General features: G+C 36.1%; 1 protein-coding gene across 4 annotated transcripts in view; it reads right to left on the reverse strand.

Annotated features, from left to right (window-relative positions):
* Nucleotides 1–12,791, reverse strand: part of FAT1 (FAT atypical cadherin 1) — a 104,293-nt gene that overhangs the window by 13,615 nt on the left and 77,887 nt on the right. For all 4 annotated transcript variants that reach the window (XR_015258481.1, XM_086747115.1, XM_086747114.1 and 1 more), the window contains exons 11-17: nt 12,232–12,385; nt 10,533–10,766; nt 8,831–9,220; nt 6,958–7,172; nt 6,410–6,547; nt 5,943–6,086; nt 3,581–3,778 (exon numbers count right to left, since the gene is read on the reverse strand). Coding sequence is in view for 3 of the 4 variants with exons in the window: in XM_086747115.1 (XP_086603241.1) it covers nt 3,581–3,778; nt 5,943–6,086; nt 6,410–6,547; nt 6,958–7,172; nt 8,831–9,220; nt 10,533–10,766; nt 12,232–12,385 (1,473 nt within the window). In the remaining variant the exon portion in view is untranslated. The remainder of the gene's footprint in view (nt 1–3,580; nt 3,779–5,942; nt 6,087–6,409; nt 6,548–6,957; nt 7,173–8,830; nt 9,221–10,532; nt 10,767–12,231; nt 12,386–12,791) is intronic.

Below are 12,791 nucleotides of genomic sequence, written 5' to 3' on the forward strand. Positions count from 1 at the left end.
TTGACAAAAGCATACCTTGTTGTTGTATGAAGAGAGGACAAAAAAAAAAAAAAAAAAAAAGAGTAGAAAAGCAAGAAAAGAGCATTCCCCTGGGTTCACTTTATTTCTTTCTGGTTCTCACTTCTTGTTTCCCATCTACCTTTTTCTCAGAGCTCTTTCCCATTACTGAAAGTGAGACAAAAGAAATGAGCAAAGAGGGACAGAGGGGATACACAGAGCTCAGAAGGTTGAAGATATTCTGCATTGTTCATAAGGTTTTAAAATAATTTTACAATTACTACAGGTAGCTGGTACGCTCTGAAGATCTATGCAGAGAAGCTGCTTTTGATTTTTCAAATTTAAGCAAAAGAGGAAAAACTCCAGGCACAAGATTATCTGTGGGTGTGCACATAACCATAGCATTTTTTAAAAGTGATACATGTCTCATAGAACTACATGTCTTCATCTGTTAACTCCAAAAGACAGGCATGGCTAGAGACTTGCCCTCTAGTTACCCAAACACAAGTAAGGAGAGAGAGCACGCTCAAGTTGGCAAAGTTTTGTTTTGCCTAGATTTCTGCCTGGAAACAAGACAAGTCAGGCAGTTTAGTTACAGGAGAAATGCCCAAGGGAAACAAGAAAGGGCTTAAAACAAACAGGCAAGCAAAACTATAACAAATGGACAGCAAGTAGGAAAGAAGAGCCCCAGGAGAAATGATTTTTCAATAGTGCAGATATTTAAAAATCGGCTATGGTTTTAAACTAAAGGCTTCAGAGTGTGGCACAAAGCAGTGTATGACTCACAGCTGAGGATTTCACGCACTAATGCTATGAGACATTTGTTAATGGATAATCTATTTCCTTTGGAGAGAGGGAAAGCAAATGTGAGTGTCATGCAGATGTAGGTAGGTGGCTGTTGGGGGGAAAAAAAAAATTCCTTATTTCTATTAAAAACACAAAAGTAAAGTAAAAGAAAGGCTCCTGTTAAGTCAAGTTTTTTGGTGGTAGTGGGTGTGTGGGGTGTGTATGGGAGGGGTTGTTTGCGGGTTTTGGGATTGTTTTGGTTGGGTTTCCCCTCCCCCAATTCAAGTATGCCTGTAACATAAGAAGACCTCTGCCTCAGCAATCCATTCAGAAAGCAACTAAGGTGAAAGCTATCAATACTGAAAAGCACAGCAGTGAAGGTCAGTTAAAAAAAAGAAATTAGCATCAAGAGATCAGACCCAGCTATTAACTCGTGAGCTGCAAGATGAAAGTGCAGAAATTAAAGACAGTGTAAACTTGAGGAGATGCCTTCCTACAGCCTTTGAAAAATCTTTCTTTTAAATGAGCAGGGGAAGAATGTTTCTCCACAAAAGTCACGTATCTATTTTTGTATGTATCACTGGAACTGAAGTCTTGTGATATGGAAATGCTAGCTTTAGTCTTAGATGCCTTCATACTCATGTATAGTGACTCACTAAGGAAAAGATAATAGCAAACTATAGCACTGCGTCTATTTAAAAAAGCTGTCATAGTATAAGATGATAAATCGTAATTAAAAGACAGTGACATATTTCCAGAATCCAGGCAAGGAACTTGTAAATCAAGGGATTAGACAGGTTCAAAATACTGAGACTGAGTAAAAAATGCACATTAGTATAGTCTGCTTTAATGATGTACAATCTCTGAGAAGCCTTTGTTCTAAATGAGTAAATTTGTTTTAAGACACTTGTTTAGCTACTGGATGCCATTAAAATAGCCCTTATTAATTCTCTAGAAAAAAAGGCACTTTTCAAATTCTGTGTGAAAGAGAAGATAGCTGAAGTACTGACAGGCTGTTTACAAGCATCCTACAGCCTAGGAAGTGGCTTGGAAGTGAAACGATTGCACGATTCCACCCAGAGGAAGGTGTTAGATAGCTGCCTCATACTTAAGTAAAGGCAGGCACATTAGGAAAGGCCAAAAGAGCAGCTAAATCATGAAATGTGACAAAGACAGTGTAACAATCTACACAGATTAGACATAATTGCCTGTGCATGTATTCATAGGGATATGCTTTAGAAGCAAAATAAATAGAAATTAGTTGCTGCTTAGAGAAAATATAAAATAAAACATATCAATCTTGTATTACACTGATTGCACATACAGGAAAAACACTGCTAGCTTTTCTTCCCTAAATAAAAAAGTGACTTTCAGGAACTGGTATAGAAATTGGAAAGCCTATTAGCTAAGTGTGACAAAGCCCAGCTCTGCAGCCTAGGAAGGCCAATAGAGTCATCGCTTAGGTACCTTGAAGGCTAATCAGTCCCACTGTTAATTAGCAGGTCACTATTAAGAAAAAAATGGCTAACAGAGGAGTAATATACCTCACTGCCCCCTTTTTAATCTCAATTCTTAAACCCTAAACTAAACTACATTAAATGGAACCTTTATCTATTCTTACACTGATGGCTCCTGTTTTAGTGACTCAACCAGCACATCACAGTACCTGTGGGAATTTTTTTTCCTTCTCCAAAGAAAAGAGATAGACTTTGTGTAAATACACCATGATTATTATCCCAACATGGATAGAATTCAGTGATGCAGACAGTACTGCCCTAAAACTCTGCAAGTGCATGTTTACTCAGAAATTGTCCGCAATATTACATATGAGAATAATTTGGAGATCGAAAAAAATTTGTCATGTAAAAATAAAGGTAAGACTTTTTCTTAAAAAACGATTCTGGAAATGAAGTTTAAGAATTAAGGCCAGCTATTTTTAGCCTACCAATTTTAAGTCCTCTGTTCACAGCTGTTTAATTTATAAATGAATTAAAAAGGACTGGATAAGATTAAAAAATTGGTTTGAACTTTTCTTACATTAGGTTACGAAAAAGTATTTTAGAGAACTTAGCTATGTTAATGTAACCTGGATTTTTGGACACGGTCTGGTCATTTTGCAACACAGCAGCAAATGTAGGTATATATTATAGCATTTCAGGGTCATTTTTAACTTTATGCTGTGTTTTCCACTGCAAGATTCTGAGATCTCCAAGTACTGTGTTGCAAGTTTCAATGCTACGGCAAAAGTCCACTGACCTGGTTTTCCAAACTTAAAAAAAAATGTTTTCAATTGCTATTGGAAAAAGAATGTAGCAGTATAATAGAAAAATATTTCAGTATGCCATGATGTGCAACTTTTAATATCCCCGTTTTCATCGTACCAGTATACACTCCAGCTCACAGCTTCAAGAGTCAAAGCGACAGGGGCAAGGGAAAGACTGCAGCCAATAGTAGATGGCTCAAGGGACTTATCCCCTGCTGGCTTTTCCAGCATCCCACATGAAAGGCAAAAGGCTTATCAAGACCACTCACCTAGTTAACATTTCACTTACACCTTACCCTTACCATGAGTTTAATTAAGCTTACTGTTGCAACTGTGTACATTTCTATTTAAATCAATAGACATCGTCTCTGAAGATGTGACCATAAGGGACATGCCTCAAATGACTACCTGGCATGTCCGGATCTTGTGACAGAAAGACATGGAATAGACAGGAAAAAGTGGCAGACTGGGCACAAGTGGGAAAAGTTAGCTAAATACCTGTAACGCAAAACAGCTAGAGGTAGCAGATCCTACCTTAACATGAAGTAAATAGTGATCCCTCATTTTGCGATTCAGTGCAGCAGTTGTTGTCAGTATTCCCTGCTGGTTAATCTGAAAAGTGTTCTCTTCATTTCCACTCAGGATGGTAAAGAGAAAAGGAGGGCCATTGTGAGAAGAATCCTTGTCTGTCACCACTAGCTGGAGCACACTAAATCCAATAGGCTTATTTTCCTATAAATGCATAATACCATCACATTGGTTTTGTGATAATCAAGCATATAGCGTAACATTGATTTCTTCTTCACAACAGAAAAAAAAAATCAAATTACTGTCAAACTAGTTAATTAGTATAAGAAAAATCACAATGACAATATTGTTTAAGGAAAATTCTTCTGAGAATAATGATGAAAACAGTAAAAGGAGAGAGGCAGTACATTTATAAACTTCGGGTTTTTAAACTTTGTCTTATATTTTTTAAAGTAGCTCATTCTTGAAACTTTATCTACTTTTGGTCCAAATTAAGATTACTCTAGACTACTTACCAAGTCAAAGACTTCACATTTAACTAGAACACCTGTTAAAAATAATCCAATGCATTTCCTGAGAGGACTAGAAAAACACACTCCTCCATCTTGACCTCTTGTGTGGTATGCCTAATTAGTGTTCTGACTACAGTTGTGGCTGCTACAGCCACAGTCCAGTTAAAATACGAAATCCAGGTTTTAAGATTTGCATCATAAAACTCTTTCGAGTTTGTATCACGTGGATGCCCGAGGTTTCAGACAGTTCACGCACTTTTGTTTATCATGTATCTGATACACACATACAACCTTATCTAACCCTTTAAGACCTCTCCCAGAATATTTATGCTATACTGTATTGACCAGATTTTTATATATATGTACTTTAAATGCAAAATAAAGTAGAAGCGTTGTTCTGAAGTACAACAATAACAAAATGCTTTTCTTTCACAGTTGCAAAAACTCCTAATAACAAGCATACTCTTTGTTCTTAAGAGAGTAAGTCAAATTAATTATCAGATATTGCAGCTGAAGTTTTCTTTTCCCTTCAGCAAAACAGACAACAACTATCATTTTAAAATACAAATATTTACATTTGGACATCTAAAGTAATTTGATTTTCATAATAGCCAAGCACATTTCTAGCTACGTCCAAACATGTCCACACCCAATATATAAGGAAAAGCACACCAGCATTCTTGGGCAACTCCTCCAGCTTTTTCTCTGCTACCCTCATACTGGGACAGACTGACATGAATGAACTATAAAACACAAGGTCTTCCTTTGTAATTGAGTAAGGGAATCATTACAGACATTGGCTATATAGTCTACAGTTTTAGGGGATACTTTAATTAACATTCACTTTAAGAAAGACTGTAATTGGGAAAAGCAAAATATCTGTGATAGCAACCAAACATACAAATCTGTTGCTTTAAAAAAAAAAAAAAAGTAAGATCCAGGACATGTTACTTGCATACTCTGTGTATGATTGGGTAGTGATGAATCACTTTGTCCTCTATTCGGAAAGCTACCTCTACAAATCACGTACACGGTCTCAAACAGAAGTGGTATGTTAGGATGGCACACTGCATCAGATAACATTGCCTGATCCCCACTTATCTATTGTACAAGGCCAGGCACCAGCAACAGCAAAAGGACCCAAGGGATTGAGCTCACTTACGTTACAGGTATAAAGGTCTTAATGTAATTCCTCTGTTCCCTTCCATTTATTCTCTATTGGATTCAGGAAGACGAGAAGTACAGACACTGCCTCTGCTATCTTTGCTTCAGCAGAGAATTTTCTGAATCAGGCAAGTATTTGAGAACCTGGCCCACTACTACCATCCTAAGGTGCAAAATTAGTCAAAGGATTGATATGTAGCAACATGAAATACTACTTTTGTTTTAACTGCTCCTGATCCCGGAGGAGGCCAATAGGGATTCAGTCTTGGACTATGTGCCACAGTGCACAACACTTGCCTCACAGTAATAGGTACCTAAAGTATCTTTTTCTAAGCAGTAACTCTAAGATTAAAAAGAAATAGCAAAATTATTATGTATTTTAGCCTATCTGTATGATGCCAAGAATGTTCTAAGTACAATGTATAATATATATACACACATACACACATGAAGTACATGAAAAAAACCACGCTCAACTTGCAACATAAGTTCCTAAAAAGACTGCACAAAATGAATTTTGTAACCCTTAACACTTATTCAGGTAAGCAGTCTCACTGACAACCTAAAATAATTAAAAATACAGAAAAATAAAACGGAAGCATTATGTTCATTGTATCTTGCAAAATTTTTCAAGTCACAAATTAACACTCCAATAATGTAATTGATTTGACTACTTCACTATCTGTATTTACCTGGATGATAACACTATAGTTCCCTTTTGAGAACACTGGAGGATTGTCATTTACATCAGAAACATCAATATTAACTGTGGTTGTGTTAAGTCTAGGTGGGTTTCCATTATCCGAAGCTTGAACTGTCAAAGTATATCCTGAAATCTAAGAAATAATAAGAATTTAAAAAATCAAACATTCACTAAGAAGCAAAGAGTAACAAACTCAGCATTCCTTTTAAGGAAGAAATATTTTAGTGCCACTCCCCCAGTAAAACTCCCCTTCATATATTTAATACTTTCTCTTCCCCCCACAGATGCCCCCCACCCCAAAAAACATGAACATAAACAGATGCTTTCACTTTGTCACAGCTATATTAATTTTGGAATACTTGAAATGGTAATTTACAAATCAATAAAAAAAATTTTGGTCATCAATTATGTATAGCTAAATTAATCCCAACTGCTCAAAATGTACCAAAAACTTACCTTTTCTCTGTCTAGAAGTTTAGTCACCTTTATTTCACCTCTGGTAGGGTCAATTGTAAAAGGATTTCCCTGATTGCCATCTATAATTGCGTAGTGAATGCGGTTGTTTGAAGGCCCATCAGCATCATCTGCCATGACCTAAGGGACATTACAGTCTCATTTAAAACCGGTCAAAATGGACTCTATCATCTTTCAGATAAACTCGTCTTGAAAAAGAGCACAGCTGTTTTGGTCTAACACATTTCATAGATCTCAGAAGAAATGTCATCCAAATAGAAGACACCAACACCACTTAACTTCCTGAATTTCTTCTGAAAGTGAAGTAATGTTCTCATGCAAAGAACACAAATATATCACAAAATCTTTCCTACTTTCCCATAGCTTCTCAAGTCCTTGGTTCTGAAACTTTTTCAAAATAAATTTTCAGTTCACTCAGTGTCAAACTTATCTCTTCATTTATGTCCATCTTCAAATCAATATTTATTCCTTCAAGACTAAAAGCATGACTGTCATGACAGAATATTTCAAAGGAAAAAACCAATACGTACTGTAATGACCGATTGTTCAAGTATAGCATCTTCACTGATTACTGCAGTGTAAGTGTCTTGGCTAAACACTGGAGTATTGTCATTGATATCTGTTACATTAATATTCACGGTTACAACATCACTTAATGAAGGTGTGCCTCCATCTGTGGCTTCCACTGTCAGATAGTACTCATGAGAACTTTCATAATCCAAGCTTTCAATGATAAAAATGGCTCCTAGAGAAGAAAAAAAACCCAACAAACAAACAACTCACACAAGCTGTGTTATTACTGTAGTACTGCACATTGTAACTTTTGATTTTGGTCTGCTAAATACTCAGCTTCCTCAGGGCTTGATTTGTCACTGTAAAGCTAGAGCTACACAGTGAAATGATCAGGCTTTACACATAAAATAAGAAAGTGAGAAGTTCCTGCATTGCCACAAAAGACTCACACTTTAAAACCACCTGGTTCACATTCTGTAATGAAAAAAAAAAAATAAGAAAAATAAAAAGTATGTTTAGAAAATGTCCTTTTCTTAATTTTCAATTAAAATTAACCATAAATATGAAATGACCTTTAACTTGACTTTCCTTGCACCCAGTATTATTGTCAGGCATGGAGTATGCAGAAGAAGTAAGAGAAGTGCCTGACCATGAATTTTGATTCATAGAAATATCTGAGTTAAGTGTGAGTTTTCAACCAACTGGTTAAGACAGTGCAGTCCCTAACATACATGCAGATTTGCTGCTGGAAGAGTGTCTTCCTGGAACCTTTTTCCTGTTTTCAAATATATGAATAAATTAAACTGGCAAAGTACTTCTTTCCATATCTTAGTACCAGCATGCACACTGGAAAAAGCAGCTGGAAGTAATTGTAATTCAAATTACACTGGTATAATTAACTACTGTGCTGATATGATACTAACTTTTGGGTAGAAATTTTACTTAAAAAGGCAAAATTTACCAGAAATTAACTCTAAAAAAAACCCCAAAAAACCAGAACTATATAAGAAAACAAAACTATAATTGATTTTTAACAATTGTCATTAATAGGGAAAAAATATCCAGAAAACCTAAATGCTTCCTGAGAGTAAATCTGACTAACATGCAAGCCTAAAATCTCCACTGTTGTCGTAGTTCAGCCCTGATCGGACCAGACTACGCAGTCTCTCTCTCACTCCCCCCACCTCCCATTCTTAAATACGTTATCGCAGAGGCGTTATCACGAGACATTCTGCTACCAATCGGCTCGGCCTTGGCCAGCAGTGGGTCCACCCTAGGCCTGGCCAAGTCCCCTGAACAAAGGGGAGCGACTTCTAGCAGTTTCCTACAGAAGCTACCACCTTAGGCCCCCCCCCACTAAACAAAACCACGACAACTGTCAAGCTGGATATATACTTGAATAGCATATTCCAACCTCTCTTTAATGCCATATCAAACTCCTCTAGGATTACTGTCTTTGTGGACCAATGACTAGTCTTCCCAATCAATTTAATTTCTGATTTTCTTTTATCAAGCCTGGCCACTCATTCTCATTATACAGCTTTTGTGAAAAGACTATTATGCTTCTATCATTACAGATCTATGCCTTGCCACCCCAGCTGCCCCCAGGGGGGGAAATATTCCAGCTAGGAAACCCTTACTCTTGCCAGCTAAATGAATCTAAACCAAATAACAATAAATAGCAGCAACAAATAAAGTTCCTATTCTTCATTCTACTGCACTCCTCTAGTAAGCATGCTGGCAAAATGGGTGAACAGACAGTAGCACTGGCTTTACAGCCAGGATGATGCACACAGACTATACATAACTTATTTAGTTGAATTACTGCAGAACACAGTATGGCACTGTGCTTGGTTAGTCTAAAGAATATTCACAGTTCTAATCTGTTACCTGTTGTTGAATTGATGCTGAATTTTCCATGTTCATTCCCACTGACTATTGAGTATGTGATTTCAGCATTGGCTTCAATGTCCCTGCTTGCAGCATAGATCTGGAGAACTTCAGTTCCAACCAAAATGTCCTCTGATACACTTGCACTATACTCCCTGTGCTCAAATACAGGTGGATTATCATTTATATCCAAAACAGAAACTATAAGACTACTTGTTGAAGACAGTCTTCTAGGTAAACCTTCATCTGCAGCCTTCAAAGTTAGAGTGTACACAGCTTGTAATTCCCGATCCAAAGGCTTCTCCAAACGAATGATTCCAGAGAATTCATCAACAGAGAACTGGCCTTCTGCAGAGTTCACCAGTGAATAATGGATTTTACGGTTCATGCCTGCATTTTGAAACCAATTGCAGAGTATGAAGCAGCCGTTGAAATATAATAATAGATCTGATACATAATAATAGATCTGATAGCTAGAAATACCATAAATAAATAGAAATAAAATATACATGCTAAATATTATAATTCATGTTAAAGTAAATTTCAGCAAGAGTTAAAGGCTCTTGTGAAGGGCAGAATGATTTCCTGAAAGATGTAATCTGATTTTAAAAATTAAGCTGACACTTCATTGCGCCAATTTTCTGCCACACAAAAAATGTGAAGCATTGTTCTGCTTCTGTCACAGTACTAGCTAATATGAAGCGATTAGTAATATAAATCTAATTATAACTTTAGAACAACAGCATCTGCTTAGCAGGCTTATAAATAACATGGGAGGATATGGGAGAGTTAGGCTGCCTCAAATAACTAGGCTCAATACCAGTAAGTTTGTTTCAGAGCCATGTCCCAGAATTAACAAAAACATATTTTCTGGCAACCTTTCTGTATAAAACAAACAAACAAAAACCCCTTAGGTTCTGGGGCCAAGTATTTTGCTCCTCCTGAGCCTCAAAGACTAGTGAAGTGTGAACACATCTGTCTGTTACCTCTGAATTCAGCAATCTAGCTTTATCATAGCACGAAGTAGGTTGGTTTTTTTTTCATGAGACTGAGGCAATTAATACTACTTGATTAATAAACTTGTGATATATGGAAATCATACACCTTTAAAAAGGTCTTATGCTGTTGTATTCCTTACAACAAGCCTACGAACAAACTCTTTCTAACGTCATTTTCAGTTCATGTTCACTTAAATACTTGTAACTGAACAGTGAAGATAAAGAGACAACAAAAATTTCATCAGGGTAGCATATACAGAAAGCTACAATCGACTAGGATTCTCTTTATGGTATGATCACCAATGGCTAGCCTGAGAAGCACACATTCAAAAATCTATGAATGCACATTGTCATGAACAGACGTGGCTTGATATTACTTTTACTTACAGCAGGAGTAAAAGGACGGAACTAATCCGTCCTAACATTAATAGCTTATCACACTAAAGATATCCTACGTTTTGCCTCCCTTTCCCCTCTTCTTTTTCACCAAGACACAAAAGGGATATCTTCCAAGCTACTCACACATGGAAGTCAGGTGTTACACGATTTAGTAGACCTAAATGTATCTTTCAGGAGTCTAATCCTAAGTGGTATTGAACATCTGTCAGTTCTGCTGAAAGACTTACCACCTCTCAGGATAAGACTAAATAAACATTACTATAATTTTGAGACCATGACGAAAGTATTGATCAAAACATACATACCTGCATCTGCATCTGTTGCTTGCACTCTTGTCAAAAGGGTTTTAGGCTCTGTGTTTTCAAATACTGTAATGGAATAAGGATCAGCTGTAAACTCTGGGACATTATCATTCACATCTTCCAGAGTCAGAATAATATTAGCTTGGCAGAATCTTCCTCCTCCATCTGTGGCTTTCACTAGAAGATGATAAACTGCTTGCTGCTCGCGATCAAGTGGCATTAATGTTTTCAGTTCACCTATAAACAGAATAACATACATAAGTTGATGCGAGTTGCAGGACTTAAGTATTCCTAACATGTTTTCCTCTAAAATCTTTATACTTCGAAAAACTAAACAACAGTTTTATTTTTGATGGTAATTTCATCAGTGGCTAAGTCAACAGCTGTACTGCACTAATGAGCTCCACGTTGGGCAAAGCATGTCAACAGCTTGCCTTTTCAGCTTTGAAAGATTAAATACTAAAATTGTCTCCCTTTTTTTCAAATGCCTCTGAAATAGAAATCAGGTAAAGTAAAACTACCTGACCATGCAGAAAGAGAGAGAATGTGTACAGATGCACGAATCCATGTGTTTTTCTATAAAGAAAATTAAAATATCAGAACTCTGGCTTTAACAAAATGCAAGGTAAAATCCACATATGGTTTTCCTGGGCTATTTAGCTGTGTTCCTTCCACAGCTATTGAGCTGACTCTCCTCTTCTAACATTCAATGAACAAACAGAGCTAGTCACACTATCAAATATAACTTGCTGCTACAGAAAAACCTCTAGCAGTCTAACACATATTTTCTTTCCAACATGACAGAAAACACAATTACAGGCACAATGTGTAGCTATTGTCTCCTTTTAACCAATTCAAAAAAGTTTTCTGAAATATTATTTATGAGTATTCTAGCCCCACCAATACTGAATTTGTGTAATAACATGCTAGCACAGCATGCAGGTGACATTCAAAGTAAAAACAACGCATGAAGTAAAATCCTTCATTTATTTTGACAGTGAAGTATTCTAATTTCCTCCTCCATATTTCCACTATGTCTTTGTATTTATTGTATTTTATTTTTTCTACATTTTTTACTACTTCTTTCTTACTGCTTGTCTGCTGCAGCCTGCAGAGCACAGGATTTTGGCATTAGCTTTGACCTATATTGTAATCCAGAAGACATGAATGCCATGAAAACCAAAGTTAGGCAAGTGAAATCTTAATTTCATTTATATAATACTTCCAATAAAACTGGAAGTGCTTTTGGTGTTTACTACAGAAAATAAATTTGTTGCTCCATCTAACCTCATCCCATTTAATATGCCAAACCAAATGATGGCAAAGACAATCTGAATGAAGATATTTTCAGTTATAAACCATTATTACTACAACTACAATGAATATAAAAAGTACAAAATTTATAGCATAGTTTTACTCCAGTCACTTAAACATGAAAGTTTTTGGCTTCAGGGCAATTACCCTATTTACTCTTTAGTTCCTCATACATTAAAATACTTGCCTTTTCCCTGTCTTCTATTCAATATATTATTAGTATTTGTGTAGTAGAAACTCACATTTTAAACAGTTATATAATAAACTAACCCTTAAAGTAAAGTTTAAAGTACTGACATGCATGTATGTATGTCTTAATGTAATAGTAAAACATTTTATAAAATGAAGTGATGAGTGGAATTCTGTATAGTGTATGAAGTATTATTACCTGTGTCTGGAGTGAGTCTGAATTTTTCTGCTCCTGTGCCATGCAGCGTATAAGTAATTTCTGCATTGGAACGAATATCTGCATCTGTAGCGGATACCTGCATTATCAGTTTGCCAGGAAGGGCATCCTCCGGAACCGAATCAGTGTATAAAGCCTGCAAGATTTTAAAGTTACATTGAAAGACTAAACATTTGAAGTAGCACTTGGAAAGGGGAGAAGGAATGACAGATGATAAAATATCCTATGTGAATGTTTAATAACACTATTTGAATGTTTAAGTGAACCAGAGGATTAAATACCTGAAAATGAAAAGAACTTATGATCTTCTAATTAATTACCTCACATTTATTAGATTATTTAGAAAGGTAATTAATACTGCAGCCTTAGGGACTCTTGAGTATCACTGCATAGCTAAGACCTCTAACTACTTGTAACTGATTAACTGATAATTAAATGCATTTCCAAAACAGGAGTTACAAATTTTTGTAATTTCAGTTTTTCCTCTTTTGGTAAATAATCTTTCCTAGATCTGGCTCAATTTAGAAGAAATGAATACCTGC

The sequence above is a fragment of the Chlamydotis macqueenii genome, chromosome 4 (assembly GCF_036417535.1).
Source record: "Chlamydotis macqueenii isolate bChlMac1 chromosome 4, bChlMac1.mat, whole genome shotgun sequence".
Classification (NCBI taxonomy): domain Eukaryota; kingdom Metazoa; phylum Chordata; class Aves; order Otidiformes; family Otididae; genus Chlamydotis; species Chlamydotis macqueenii.